The 15,866-nt window shown below is 44.5% G+C and overlaps 1 protein-coding gene across 3 annotated transcripts; it reads left to right on the top strand.

Annotated features, from left to right (window-relative positions):
• Positions 1–14,438: 14,438 nt before the first annotated feature.
• LOC142458326 (uncharacterized) lies at positions 14,439–15,077 on the top strand. 3 transcript variants are annotated; one of them, XM_075559351.1, is made up of 2 exons: positions 14,439–14,629; positions 14,711–15,077. In XM_075559351.1, exons 1-2 carry the CDS (start codon positions 14,439–14,441, stop codon positions 15,075–15,077), a joined length of 558 nt encoding a protein of 185 aa, XP_075415466.1. The 3 variants fall into 3 exon arrangements, with proteins under 3 accessions (XP_075415466.1, XP_075415465.1, XP_075415467.1); XM_075559350.1 differs by having other exon boundaries at positions 14,439–14,674; positions 14,735–15,077; XM_075559352.1 differs by having other exon boundaries at positions 14,439–14,793; positions 14,956–15,077.
• The last annotated feature ends 789 nt before the right edge of the window (positions 15,078–15,866 follow it).

The following is a 15,866-nucleotide window of genomic DNA, read 5'->3' as shown; positions in this document are numbered from 1 at the left end:
GGAAGCACAGGGAATGCAAGACAGATAAAGCATTTAAGACCAATAATGTGAGTAGTGATACCAGGAGAGGAAGAGGAAGGTAGGGGAGAAAGGGGGAATCAATCACGATGATCCACATATAATCCCCTCCCGTGGGGATGGACAACAGAAAAGTGGATGAACAGAGACATCAGACAGTGTAAGATATGAGAAAATCATAATAATTTATACATTTTCAAGGGTTCATGAGTAAGGGGGAGGGAGAGGAAAAAATGAGGAGCTGATACCAAGGGCTCAAGTAGAAGGCAAATATTTTGAGAATGACGAGGGCACCAAATGTATGAATGTGCTCGACACAATTGATGGATGTATGGATTGTGATAAGAGTTGTATGTGTCCCCAATAAAGTGATTTAAAAAATAATTTCTGACCATTAACAGACACTGTAAATAGCCTTGCCCTTAAGCACAGTGCATTAAAAAGTGGATGACTACCACCCCTCTGGTCAGCCAGGGTGTAAGCTGGGTATGCCTTTACTGGAAACTAGAGTACTGGGGTCCAAGAGCCATGAGTTGTACCCTGACTGCCTTGATTGGAGATCCCAGTGCTGGGGTGGGTATTCAAGACATTATCAAAGTCACACAGAGAATAACCCTTATTTCTAAGTGCACACCATTTATAACAATAGCCTGGAAGCACGGGTTCATGGGTATCATTGAATAAGGTGTATTGTGTTCACTAAATGGGATACTTAGTGGCTAAAAATGGAATGATCAATGAGTGAGATACTACTCTGGAGCAATGGGTGGGGCCTCTTATGAAGTGACAGAGCTACAGGAGAGTAGGGTGTGGACAGTGTGCATCCATTGACTGAAGAAATGGAGAAGCTGCAAATATACAAATACAGGAACACGAAATCCTTAAATTAAGAGAGAGGCTTATTCATGGGAGAAGGAAGGGGAAGGGAAACAGAAGTAAAATTGTTTGGACTTGCATAATTCTGTATAATTAACATGGAATCATAAATATTTAACATAATTACAAAACAAAATTAAATGCGAACGTAATGCCTAGAAATGAAAAGAAAACACCGATGATATACTTGGCTGTAAGCATGATGATACGAGCAGGTAGAAACAGTGTTCAGCTTTGGTGTTTCCCATCCAGCTGAAGACAAGCTCCATCAGAGCAGCCCAGTGTTTGAGTTAGAGCCAGCCCCAGGTGCTGAAAGAGGAACAGATGAGGCTTAATCCGCATGCCAAGAAAACCATCACAAAGGAGAGGGCATCTACACTAGAACTTAAGGGAAGAAGAATTTGTTGAGCTCAGGTGAAAAAGAACTATCCTCAAAGGAAAGGTGTCCATAAACTTTGCCAATCAGCATAAGACATACCAACCGTAACTTCCTTCCCTGTGAACTCACGGAGATTACCAAGGGCCCTGTAGGATCTTTAGAAGAAGTAGGGACAATAGTTACAAAGCAGTTTGCAGAATATTTGACAATCACCGGACAGATAGGAGTTGCCTGTGTTATCTCAGTTTTTCCTGAAAACCCATGAAACTTCAATGCATAATACTTGCTTTGGATCCCACAGTTACGGTGATTTTTAAATTTTTTCCCAAATCCTTCCTATCAATCGATAGTTTTGGAGACTGAGTTCTTTACTGAGCAGCTGGTGGTTTCAAACTGCTGACCTTGCAGTTAGTCTGACCTGTAACCAGGTCTCCACAACAAAGGTTTATCTGTGCATAGTTCTTGTCCAAGTAGATTGTCTTGAACTTACCTTTGTTGAGACTTAGCATTTCAAAACGCAAGGAAAGAATGGTTTAACTGAAACGTTCTGTGTAAATGCAAAACCCACTGTGTATGTTGCTCATGAAAAGATATGTGTGGATTGTGAGAAGCATTGTAGGAGCCCCCAATAAAATAATTTTTAAAAAAAAGATAAGTCATGCATGTAGAAAGTGTTGAAGTGGTGTCAGTTATGCTACATACATTCTCAACACTAACAAAAGAACAATGAAATATGTAGTAATAATAATAAAAATTATGAACAAGAAATTCCTACGAGACAGTTCTTCTCGGTCACATGAATCAGCATGGACTCCTTGCTTCACAACAGTAATAAAAATCCCAAACCAACTCATTGCTATTACGTTCCTGCTGACTCAGAGCGACCATGTAGGACGATGGAGAAGAATTCACCCTTTGAGGTTTTGAGCCTCTAACTGTTCACAGGAGCAGGGAGCCCATCTTTCTCCCAAGGACCTGTGGTGATTTCAAACTGCTGACCTTGCGTTTAGCTTCTGAATGCCTAACCACAACACCACCAGGATGTGCAACAATAATATATTTACACAAATCAAATTTTTATTTAAAAAGAGTTTCCACCCCAACCGACCCTCTGCCAAAAACTCTATGTGGAGAAAAGAGGCCTGGTGATGTACAAGGCTATGCCCTGGGCTGCTACCCGCAAGGTTGGGTGTTCGAACCCAGCATGCGTTTCTCGGGAGAAAGATGAGGTGGCCTGCTCCCATAAAGACTTAGAGTCTCAGAATCCTGAAGGAGCAGTTCTGCTTTGTCCTGCTGGGTTGCTGTGAGTCAGACTATCATGTGGAAGTGGTTAGATCAGAGAAGATTCCCGGGAGGGGGGTCATATTCATCAATGGGTGTTTCTTGTTGTAAAGGAATGCACTGGAGCTACTGCCTCGGGAAGAGTCAAAACTTAGGAAAAACTGGAACTTTTGGAGCAATCGCTTATCTCTCCAATTAGATAGAAACACACACAAAAGATGGGTCTTTCACCCTGGGTCCTCATCAGCACCCCTGGTGGTAGAGCAGGGGGTTAGCCACTGGGACAAACAGGTGCAGCATGACCAGGGCTAAGCTCATCGTGTTATCCCAGACTCAGGAGGAGAAGAGGGGAGAGGGGTTTGACAATATGTAAACCTCTGTCATCGGAGACCATTTGGCATCCCCAATGTAGAAGACAAAGGACGACCAGGAAAGTAGTCTCACAGGACTTAACAAGACCCAATGAGTCATAGCCTGGAAGAAGAGGAAACGATGTCACCCTAATTGTTGACATATTTACCTGCTAAACACGAGTGTTCATCTAACAAAATTAACTAAGGGAAGACAACAAGGAAACAATGCTCCTCATCGAGACATGAGCAGCTGCTTAGCTACTCGGAAGAATATAAAAGGGGGAAAGGGGTGAGGAGACTTTCAGATTCCAGAACCTCACTCTCCTCTAAACACACCCAGAACCTCCATCCTCCGACACCATGGTCAACTCCTGTTGTGGCTCCGTCTGCTCTGACCAGGGCTGTGGTCAAGGCCAGGAGACCTGCTGCTGCAGGCCCAGCTGCTGTGTGTCCAGCTGCTGCAGGCCCAGCTGCTGTGTGTCCAGCTGCTGCAGGCCTCAGTGCTGCCAGTCTGTGTGCTGCCAGCCCACCTGCTGCCGCCCCTCCTGCTGTGTGTCTAGCTGCTGCCGCCCCAGCTGCTGTGGATCTAGCTGCTGCAGGCCCAGCTGCTGCATTTCCAACTGCTGCCGCCCCAGCTGCTGTGTGTCCAGCTGCTGCAGGCCTCAGTGCTGCCAGTCTGTGTGCTGCCAGCCCACCTGCTGCAGGCCCAGCTGCTGCATCTCCAGCTGCTGCCGCCCCTCCTGCTGTGGCTCCAGCTGCTGTGGGTCCAGCTGCTGCCGCCCCTCCTGCTGCCCCTGCTGCTGCCTCCGCCCAGTCTGTGGCCAAGTCTCCTGCCACTCCACCTGCTACCGCCCAACCTGTGTCATCTCCACCTGCCCCCGCCCCACCTGCTGTGCTGTCCCTGACTGCTGAGCTGCTGCCTAGACCCACCCCTTCCTTCACTCTCCACGCCCCCTACACACACAGCCCCTTCTGTGGTGCTGCCTATTCAGGCTAGCATCTCAGATGCTAGCTCTTATTCGGATTTTCCAATGAATTTCTATTTCACAGTTGCTGCTCCCCCAATTTACCTGCTCCCCAAGTATGTCATTCCTGTTTGCCAAAATAAACCATTTTCCTGAATAGAAAATGCTGTGTGCTTGTGCTCTTCCTTATTCTACATTCAGTCTCGATCATTGCATTTTACCTAGGACAGGCGATGAAACTTGGTCAATTTTACAATAGAGATGGAATCACGTTAGGAACGGTCTAGTTTTCCAGAGCAGTCCCTTTCGTTCTTAACAAGATTGAAATCCTCAGCATGGTGTGGACAAAACAAAAACAGGAAAGTAACTTTCTTTAAGATGGGAACAATTAATGGTCTGGAGGGCAATAATTTTCTGGTATATCTGTAATTGGAAGGAGAAGCTAAAGGCATTGATTTGGGACGTCATAATGAAAGGTTTGGAGTGATAGATCAGAATTAAAGAATATATGTGAGAACCAGAAGGTGTCAATAGCAGCCTATAAATATACTCTCATCTCCTGAATCCACAGGGCAGAACAAACAGAGTCGAGTCTAGACTTCGTCAGAGAGACAGCAGAGCTCCAGAGATAGTTGGCCTCTCCTCTGAATCCATCCCATCTTGACAAGGTCAGGGCCCTATTGGGAAAGAAAGGCTGAGGGTGTCTGGGACGATCCATTGGAAAAGTCTTGAGTGCCCATATCTTCCTTGAAGAAATTCTGGTCTCGTCAAAGGAGCTTTATCCTGCCTATGGAAGTTTAGCGACACCTACTTTCTTGAGGATGATTCGGAGACCTTAGTATTAAAAGATAGCCCAGGCCCCCATCAGCATCTCCTCCCATCAGCATGTCATCTTTGCCACGGCAAGTAGAGAGTTGCGACCCAGCACGTCCAAACATCAGCTGCACCTGCTAGTGGAGTCTACAGCTCCCAGGACTTGCAGGAGCCGAAGGCTTGTTCTTTTGTTAATTTTTAGATTTTGTTGTTGTTGCTACTGAAAATATATAAGACAAAGCATGCAGGATGTTCCTGGTTTCCTTTCTTGCCAAGTCAGCAGTTTCTATGCATACACAGAGACATTGATGATATTATCCGATTTAATGGCTGTAAACTGCCCTTTCTGAGTGGTCTCTCTCTCCTTAACACAAATTCACTGGCCCCGCAGCTTCCTACCAAATCTTGTGAGTTGCTGCTGTCAGTTAGATACAGGAGGAAGTCCAAAAGTATTGCTGCAAAATCACTTAGAAACAAAACTATCTAGCTCTACAGGGATGTGAAGTTTTGCTATCAGCCAGTGTCATGGAACGTGGATCAATGAGGTTAACATTTAGCACCTTGCCATTTGCTCTCCCTTTTGATCCGTGCATTGTAACTTGTATTCTGGTTTTTTTCTTCTTTCTTTTAGATCGAGGGTTTTGTTTTGTTGTCATTTTTTTTCTTGCATGGCTTTCTTTATATGAAATCCAATTTAATTTAAAAAAACCCTCACTACCATGAAGTTAATTCTGTCTCCTAGTAATCCTAGGAGAACTGTCCTTGTGGGTTTCAGAGACTGGAACTCTCTGTGGGAGTAGAAGCCTCATCGTTCTCTCTCAGAGTAGGTGGTGGTTTTGAACTGCTAACCTGGCAATTAGCAGCCCAAAATGGAACCACCACGAGGGCTTCTCATATGAAATCCAGAATAGTCAAATCTGTAGAGACAGTTATTAGATTAATAGTTTCTCAGGGTCATGGCAGACCAGATGGCAGAGAAATAGGGAGCTAATAATAATCAGTATGAGAATGAATTAAATGTTCTAAAATTGGTTACAGTGATGATGGCACAACTATTTTTAAATATTTAAATTATTGAAATTTATGGTTTGCGGATATCAATAAAATTTAAGTTTTAAAAAAGAGTACCTACGAAACATAAAATAATTCAAAAGTAAAGAAATAAATCTAGGTTTATATACTTCTGAGGATGGTGTTTCTATTTCTCTAATATCTCCCAAAAGAAGTCTCTACTCTTCTATTCACATCACGTCAAAACAGCAGTTCTGGCTTCCTTAAAGGACTTACTAGGCAGGGCTCTTTAGAGAAACCAAACCAGGACACTTATGATTTTATATATATATGGAAAAGGAATATAACATCAAATTGATCCACACAGCAGTCCAGAGGCTCAGCTCAACTCACTCTTGTGGAACAGTTAATATATTGGAAGCCCTTCAACTTGCTTGGGCTGCTGGGTCCAAAGTCAAGGAAGCAGACAGTGGAGTCCTCCCTTAGGCGAGGCAGGCAGAGTCTGCCTGCAGACAGCAAACAGCAGGGCGGGTCCACAATAGTCAGTAGCTCAGGAGCTTAGGGAAGCAGGCCCAGATGGCGTATTGAACTCAAATAATGCCAGGTGACAGAATCCACCAGCCTCAAGCTCAAGCACTATGCACACCAGCAGTGTGGTGAAGTAGGTCCGAAAGGAGCCTCAAGCTCTAGCAACACGATCCACAGGTTGGCTTGGCCCACAGGTAGTATAGCATAAAGGTTGAGGCAGAGAACTAGCTAAAGCAGCAGCACACGGGTCCGATCACCAGAGAGCAAGAGAGATGGATGCGGGCCTTGCAGAGCCATTTCTCTCTTTGCCCTCCAATCAAATTGCGACCTGATTAATCTCTGCCCACATGTTCCTTTTGGCCAGGTTGGCACAATAAACCTATCTATCACAGGACTCAATTCATGTTCATTTAAACTGTTACTTGAGATTGTGGGACAAAAATGTGTGAAGGGGCCAGATCCTGGCTGTAGGGTGATGAGGGTAAGGTTTCCCAAACAGTTCTCACAGGACGGCCCTTGCCACCCTCAGACAGTGAGAAGGTGCACTGCTGTGATGGAAAAATACTCCTCTGAATGATGCTCCCGGTTTCCTTTCTCACCAAAGCAATTCCCAATTTTTGTGTGATTGTCATGTGCCTTCAAGGAATGCTATCAAGATTACACCTTTGTCATCTCAATGGAAGATCGCTAAAACCTTTTGAGTGGACCTTTCTGTCTTGAATTTAACCGACCGAGCAGATTCCCTTGAAAACCTCTAGTTTCATCGGAGTTTTCTTCCTGAAGACTTCCTTAGGAGGCTCAGGTAAGTGTATTACTCAGAGCCATTGCCCTCACTGATCACAGAGACACGTTGAAACCCATTTTGTTTGGAATCAGTCCATGTGTATGACTTGGAACTCTAGAAGCCATGCTCTTGGACTGACCCGCATGCTGTTAGTAATGTTAAGCATCACAGAGCCTGTTCTGATCCATAGCAACCCTATACACAGCAGAATGAAACTACACCCAGTCCCTGTCATCCTCACCACGGTTCCTATGATTGAGCCCATGGCTGTCGCCACAGTGCCAATCCCTCTCCTTGAGAGCCGCCTTCTTTTCCACTCCCCCTCCACTTTAACAAGCATGATGTCCTTCTCCAGGGACTAGTCTCGCCGGACACGTCCAAAGAATGTAAGAGACGTCTTGCCATCCTTGCCTCTATGGAGCACTCTGGCCATACTGGTTCCAAGACAGAGTTGTTTATCCTTTAGGCCATCCATGGTACTTTCCATAATCTTCGCCAGCACCACAATCCAAGTGCGCTGATTCTTCTTTGGCTTTCCTTATTCAATGTCCAACTTTCACATGCACATGAGGCCACTGAAAACACCAGGGCTCGGGTCAGGGGCAACATAGTCCTCCAAGTCACATCGCTGTTTCTCAACCCTCTAAAGACGTCTTCTGCAGCAAGGCAACTTGTCCTTTACCATCTTGACTGCTGCTTCCTTGAGCACTGGTTGTGGATCCAAGCAAGGCAAAGTCCTTAACAACGTCAACCTTTTTCTTCCCATTAATCATGATGTTGCTTATTGATTGAGTTGTGAGGATTTGGGTCTATTTTATATGGAGTTGCAATCCATACTGAAGGCTGCACCTGGATCTTCATCAGCAAATGCTTCAAGTCCTCCTCACTTGCAGTAAACAAGGTTGTGTCAAGGTTGTTAACACGCCTTCCTCTAAACCTGATGCTGCATTCTTCTTCGTATAATCCAGCTTCTCTGATTATTTGCTCAGAATTCAGACTGGATAAGTATGGTGACAGGATACCACCTTGACACACACCTTTAAAAAAATTTTTAAACAATGTGAGATGTCAGCCAAATCCACACAGAAGGACATCAGCCAGTGTGATCAAAGAATGACTGACGATAAAATACAAGATTAGAGAGGGGATTGTGTCAGCACTTACATCCTGAGCACCCAGTTGACAGAAGGCGAAGTCCCCAAATCCATTTGCAGAGCCCCTACAAGGACTAAATCTCCATTGCATTCCCTCGGTCAGTTGACCAAGGATATGAATAGTCTTGCCCCCACCCAGAGTACATTGGAATGTGGATTACTGCAGACATAATTTCAGTCAATTCTAACATCTTAACATTATTTTTCCTTTTAACTAATTTTCAACGTGTTCTAATTTTTATTACAGCCTGCTATCTTGTAGGCTGAAGCTTTTCTGTGTTTTATTTTGTTGTAGTGCTGGGTGTGTGTTGTTTTGTCATTGTTTGGTTCCTTTTCTTTGAATGATTTTATTTAAATGAAACAGGACAGGTAAATCGATTGAGATGACACCTAGATTGATAGTTTATTGGTGGTGTAGTGATTACTTGTTGTGCTGCTAAGCACAGGTCTGACGTTCAAAACCACCAGTCACTTCTCAGGAGAAAGAGTTTTCAATTCCCATAAATAGAGTCTTGGAAGCTCACCAAGGCAGTGCTACCCTGTCAAAAGGGTCACAATGAGTTGGCATCAATTCAGCAGCAGTAAGAGTTTTGAGCAGGATTACTGCAGGAGAAGTTGAGGGGAAATGGCAATTTAATAACAATAGCTACAAAAATGAGGCAAATGTTCTAAAATTGATCGGGGTGATGGATGGATGGATATACAATGCTCTTCAATATACTCAAATATTGACTTGTATGATATGTGAATTATAGGTCAAAATTGTTTTAAAAACAGTAGATAGAATCCAATAAGATAGCAAAACGTAACATACTGTGACCCATTGGGATTTATACCAGGTGCAGGAGGTTTAGTTCAGCATTAGGAGAACAACCAAATTAATCAACCACAGAAATGAAACAAAGGGCAAAGAGAGACATGAGCATATCAACGGATGCAGAAAAGGCTTTTGACAAAAATCCAACATCCATTCCTGATAAAAACACTCAACAAAGTAGAAACAGAAAGGAAATCCCTTCACATAAAAAGAACACACATTCAGTTCCAACAGCTGGCATTGCTCTCCTCAGAAAGAAACAGAAAGCAGTCCCCTTGCAAATGGGAACCAGACAAGGCTGCTCTTTAATACCACTTCAGTATTGCGCTGGAAGTGTCAGCCAGAGTTAGAAGTGAAAGAAGGCATATTAAAGACATCCAGTTTGGCAGAGAAAAAATAAGATGCTCTCTATTTTCAGGTGGTATGGTCCTAAAGGGTCACTAAGAGTGACCTCAATGACAGTTTGTCAATACAAAGAAAAATCCCAAAGACTCAGCAAGACATTTATTAGAACCAACGGAAAGACTGAACAAAGTGTAGGGCATATGATCAACTGCAAATATCAGCTGGATTCTTTTGCATTAACAAAGAGAGCTCTGAAAAGAAAATCAGAAAATGATGCCATTTACAAAAGGTGAAATATTTAGAAATACAGATAACCAGAGAAAGAAAAGCCCTATAAAATATACTGAAATAGCTACTGCATCCCTAGTGTGCAACTATCAACTGCATATTTTTCTTGCTTCTTGTCACCCCCAAGCCAAATAACAGTTACAAAGTCTCAAGGGATCCTTTCACCTTTCTTCCCATCATGTGAAGATAGAACATCCTGTCTCTTTGCATAAATTCAAGAATATTCGTACATGCTCCTCATACTGTCACTCAGTGTTATTTTCTATATTCTCCTACATATGAGGGAGTACCACCCACTCAAAACAAAACCAGAATTGCTCTGGGTGGAGTGGAGCTTGTAGTAGTACGCATTTTCCCACTAGGTGGGCATCCAGCAGCTTGCTCTGAGTTGGTGCATCCAATGGCATTGCCTGGCATTCTCTGGTCACAGTGAAGTTTTTCATAAAAGCAATTTGGTTCAAACCTTGTTTTTTGTGATGGCCAATTTAAGAGGACAGTGTGTGGCTGTGAAATTTTGTTTCTTTCTTGGGAAAAATGCCATAGACACAGTTGTGATGTTGAACACAGCTTACAAGGACAGTGCTATGGGGTGGGGGAAACCTCAAGTGTATGAATGGTTTTCTTGTTTCAAAAAATGTGAAATGTTGATCAATGACAAACCTCATTCTGGATGTCCATCAACTTCCTGAACAGACAAAAATGCCGACGCGTACTGCACTTTGGAGTTCGTTTCACCGGGTTAGACTATTAATTAAGCTTTTCTTTTAAAAAAAATCATTTTATTAGGGGCTCATACAACTCTTATCACAATCCATACATACATCAATTGTGTAAGGCACATTTGTACATTCATTGCCCTTATCATCTTCAAAACATTTGCTCTCCACTTAAGCCCCAGGCATCAGCTCCTCATTTTTCCCCTCCCTCCCCACTACCCCCTCCCTCATGAACCCTTGATAATTTATAAATTATTATTTTGCCATAACTTGCCCTGTCCAACGTCTTCCTTCACCCACTTTTCTGTTATCCAGCCCCCAGGGATGAGGTCACATGTAGATCCTTGTAATCGGTTTTCCCTTTCCAACCCAACCTCCCTCTACCCTCCCAGTATCGCCCCTCACACCACTGGTCCTGAAGGTATCATCTGCCCTGGATTCTCTGTGCCTCCAGTTCCTATCTGCACCAGTGTACATCCTCTGGTCTAGCCAGACTTGCAAGGGAGAATTGGGATCATGATCGTGGGAGTGGAGGAAGCATTTAGGAACTAGAGGAAAGTTATATTTTTCATCGTTGTTACATTGCACCCTGACTGGCTCATCTCCTCCCTGAGACCACTCTGTAATGGGATCTCCAGTGGCCTACAAATGGGCTTTGGATCTCCACTCTGCACTTCCCCCCTCATTCACTATGGTAAGATTTTTTTGTTCTGATGATGCCTTATACCTGATCCCTTCGACACCTCATGATCACACACATTGGTGTGCTTCCTCCATGTGGGCTTTGTTGCTTCTGAGCTAGATGGCCACTTGTTTATCTTCAAGCCTTTAAGACCCCAGATGCTATATCTTTTGATAGCCAGGCACCATCAGCTTTCTTCGCCACATTTGCTTATGCACCCATTTGTCTTCAGCAATCATATCATGGAGGTGAGCACAAAATGATATGACTTTTTTTTTGTTCTTTGATGTCTGATAACTGATCCCTTCAGCATTTCGTGATCACACAGGCTGGTGTGCTTCTTCCATTTGGGCTTTGTTGCTTCTGAGCTAGATGGCCACTTGTTTATCTTCAAGTTTTTAAGACCCCAGACACTATAACTTTTGATAGCCAGGCACCATCAGCTTTCTTCACCACATTTGTCTAGCTTTCTATTTAGAGCAGTGGTTCCCAACCTTCCTAATGCTGCGACCCTTTAATACAGTTCCTCATATTGTGGTGACCCCCCCCCAACGATAAAATTATTTTTGTTGCTACTTCATAACTGTAATTTTGCCACTGTTAAGAATCAGGCGACCCCTATGAAAGGGTCATTCAACCCCCAAGGGGGTTATGACCCACAGGTTGAGGACCACTGATTTAGAGGTTCTGAAAAAGTAGCGTAACAGTGTGCAACAAAAAAACCCTGATTTGTAGCTGTTGAGAGACTGGTTTTGCCACCATGACAATGCACCTGCTCATGCCGCCATCTCAGCGTGCCAGTTTTTGGGGAAAAAAAACAAAAACAGCATGCCTCTCTTGCTCCATGCACCTTACTCACTTGACCTCGCTCCACGTGACTTCTTTTTATTACTGTGAATGAAGAGGGAGGAACAGGCATGAAAGGACAGTGATTTGATGATGTAGAAGTGATGAAAAAGGGAGGTGCTGTCAGCTGTCCAAACAGATGAGTTTGAAAATGTTTCCAAGAATGGAATCCCAGATTTGACAAATACATTAAGTGTAATGGAGAGAACTTTGAAAGGGATAAGGTTGTTTTGTTAAAAAAAAAGTAAATATATAACTTTGAAAAACAAACCCATTTTGGGGAATACTCCTTCGTATACCTTCTAGACTTATTATTTACCCCAGGAAAAATGAAAAGTTTATTTCCTATTGAGCTTTGTTCCATTGCTTTAATGCTCTTTCTTCTCCTCTCCATCTGTCTAAATGACGTAGATGATGTTGAAGGGGGAGAAAATGCCCTGTGCTGTTCACTAATTCTCACATACCCGTGACAAACATTCATTTAGGGAGTTTGATAGGCACTGTGGTTTGGGAGATGAATAAAGAACCGTCTCTGACCTCGTGGGATTTACAGAAGGCTGGGGAAAGAGATATAAAGCCCTATGCTAATAGCATGTAAAACTCAAATCAGAGGCATATACATATCGACCTTTTTTCTTTTCCCCTCCATTTTGTCTTTACTTCTTATGACTTAGGAGGAGGGTTATATTTCAGATAGTTAACTGTGTCTTCTACCATGTGAACTGCCAACCAACCCTCTTCCGCTCGCCCAACCCTGCTCTTTCATTTCCTTTCTCCCGCCTGTGAATCACCACCTTCCACTCACCCAAGTCAACACCCAGTAAAGGTCTAGCCTACGGCTTTGTCTTCCTTCCCTTGTCCTCCCCCTATTTGTCCTCTTGTGATTGGCTGAACAGGCTAATGTTCTCTAGAGCCATCCATGTCATGAGGTGCTTTGTGGTTTTGTCCTTGTTTCTGAGCGATGCATAGTGTTCCATTGTGTGTGTGTGCCACAGCTTCTGCTCCTGATGGGCACTCAGGTTGCTTTCATTTTCGTGCTATTGTCAACAGCACTGCGATGAACATGGGCGTGTATAAGTTTCTCACTTCTTTAGATAGATACTCAACAGAGGGACCGCTGGAGGGTAGGGGGTTTGTATGCTCAAGATTTGCGGCAGCAGCATTGTATCACTCTCCACAGAAGGTGTGCATATTCAGTCTCCTGTATATGCACAGAGCAGCAGGGCAGACGTCTCTCAGGATTCATTTTGGACATGACAGCTGTCAAGAAGGATAGCAGGGATAAGGTTGCATGTAGACTGAAGATTTACATGATTGCTGAGTTGACATAGGAGTAGGAAATCCTCTAGTCAGTGAGGCAGCAGGAGAAATGGTATGGAATGCTTCTTCCCACCTTCCAGGAACATTCTAGGAGGGATGGCGTGACGTCACTCTCTCTGGGCGTCAGTTACCACATGTCTAAAGAATGAAGAAAATAGTGTCCCCCTCAGAGTGTCTGTGTGAAGTATAAATGAGATCACAATTACAGAGCATTCAGAACGTAGGCATTCAGGGAATGGTAATCATTAGTATTAGCTCATCTTTCATTAGATGTAGATGGGACTTAAGCACACAATTATTGTGTTGTTTACCATTCACAAGATACTTCAAAATAATCGCCAAACTCTGTCCACTGTGTGTGTCTTGTGTAAGGACCTATCAGACAGAGATTAAAGCTTAATTTCATGCCTTCTTTGTTTCAAGCAGAATATCTTTTACATTGTGGAAAGGCAATTGTCGAGATCTAAGAAAATGCATTTGAATAAAGTATTCATGAAATGGAGTTTATTGGGTATGCTAACCTATCAAAGGATTCTCACTCGATATTTTATATCTGGAGACCATGCCAATAATAATTTAATAATTTTTAAAAAACATATTGTACCAATGTAGTTTACTATTTGAGTGTGGTGAATCGCCACATAATAATTAGTTCAAATTGAATAGATTTAAAAGACCAAAAAGATAGGAACTTCACTGGGATCCTTTCCACTTCATTGATCATCCAGATACCCAAGGAAATCACGGTGTTCCTCAATTTGCACAAAAGATAACTTCTATTTTCCTACAAACAATCTACATGACGAGGTTTTTATCTCTTTGCCATTGCTGATGTTCTAGACACCACAGAATCAAGTCTCAATATTACTCCAGCTGTACTCACACTGCAGAAAATACCACACATGAAATCCAACGGGAAAAAGTATCGTATCATGGGTTCACTTCAGAAAACACATCCGGCAAAGCAGCAGCAGGGGAGCTAATTCGCCTGGATTAACCAAATTAGAGCCTGCACAATATAACAGGAACAGGAAGTGTGCCTTTTCTATATATAGGACTACTTACTAGATTACCAATTCTCTAATTGACGATAACTGGTTTACTGTTTGGATTTCGAGTCAGATAAACAACAGCAGGAAGTGCCTTGCACATGGTCGCAGTAGTTCCCAGCAGGGTATAAAAGCAGCAGAGGGCACGGAGACATCAACACCAAGAACCTCACTCTCCTACAAACACATCCAGAACCTCCATCCTCTGACACCATGGTCAACTCCTGTTGTGGCTCCGTCTGCTCTGACCAGGGCTGTGGTCAAGGCCAGGAGACCTGCTGTAGCCCCAGCTGCTGTGTGTCCAGCTGCTGCAGGCCCAGCTGCTGTGTGTCCAGCTGCTGCAGGCCTCAGTGCTGCCAGTCTGTGTGCTGCCAGCCCACCTGCTGCCGCCCCTCCTGCTGTGTGTCTAGCTGCTGCCGCCCCAGCTGCTGTGGATCCAGCTGCTGCAGGCCCAGCTGCTGCATTTCCAGCTGCTGCCGCCCCAGCTGCTGTGGATCTAGCTGCTGCAGGCCTCAGTGCTGCCAGTCTGTGTGCTGCCAGCCCACCTGCTGCCGCCCCTCCTGCTGTGTTTCCAGCTGCTGCCGCCCCAGCTGCTGTGTTTCCAGCTGCTGCCGCCCCAGCTGCTGTGGATCCAGCTGCTGCAGGCCCAGCTGCTGCATCTCCAGCTGCTGCCGTCCCTCCTGCTGTGGCTCCAGCTGCTGTGGGTCCAGCTGCTGCCGCCCCTCCTGCTGCCCCTGCTGCTGCCTCCGCCCAGTCTGTGGCCAAGTCTCCTGCCACTCCACCTGCTACCGCCCAACCTGTGTCATCTCCACCTGCCCCCGCCCCACCTGCTGTGCTGTCCCTGACTGCTGAGCTGCTGCCTGGACCCACCCCTTCCTTCACACTCCATGCACCCTACACACACAGCCCCTCCTGTGGTGCTGCCCATTCAGGCTAACATCTCAGATGCTAGCTCTAATTCGGATTTTCCAATGAATTTCTATTTCACAGTTGCTGCTCCCCCAATTTACCTGCTCCCCAAGTATGTCATTCCTGTTTGCCAAAATAAACCATTTTCCTGAATAGAAAATGCTGTGTGCTTGTGTTCTTCCTTACAATTCTACATTCAGTCTCGATCATTACATTCCACCTAGGACAGACGATGAAACTTGGTCAGCATGGTGTGGACAATTTCTAGCTGCTGTTGCCCTGCTGCTGTCCCGTCCATGTGCGGCCATGTCTCCTGCCACACGAGATTACCTGTGTGATCTCCACCTGCCCCCGCCCCAATGACTGTGCCTCGCCCCGTTGCTGAAGTTCTGCTTTGAGCACGCGGCTTCTTCACTCCCTCCTTCCCCATCGGTCTGGTGTCCTCCTTTTCCCAATGTGGAGTGCTGAAGAGGACTGGGTTCTGAGACCCATAAAAGAACCCAGCCCCATTAGTTCTCTGTCCACATTCTAGCTTCTGTTCAAACTATCCCTTCCTAATGGTTTTAGTCATAATCTGCTAATGAATGAACAACACCTCCGCCCAATCCTCCTGCGTGTGTCTTCACAATTCCTAGCCACTGTGTTTACAGGATTTGTAGATTTTCCCCATCCCAGGTAGGGTCTCAGATTTTGACACCTCCCTCCCGCACCTCCTCCCATGACGTAAGGTCA

Source organism: Tenrec ecaudatus, chromosome 10 (genome assembly GCF_050624435.1).
Source record: "Tenrec ecaudatus isolate mTenEca1 chromosome 10, mTenEca1.hap1, whole genome shotgun sequence".
Lineage (NCBI taxonomy): Eukaryota > Metazoa > Chordata > Mammalia > Afrosoricida > Tenrecidae > Tenrec > Tenrec ecaudatus.
The sequence above is the reverse complement of the archived record's forward strand: the minus strand, read 5'-3'. Positions and strand labels throughout refer to the sequence as shown.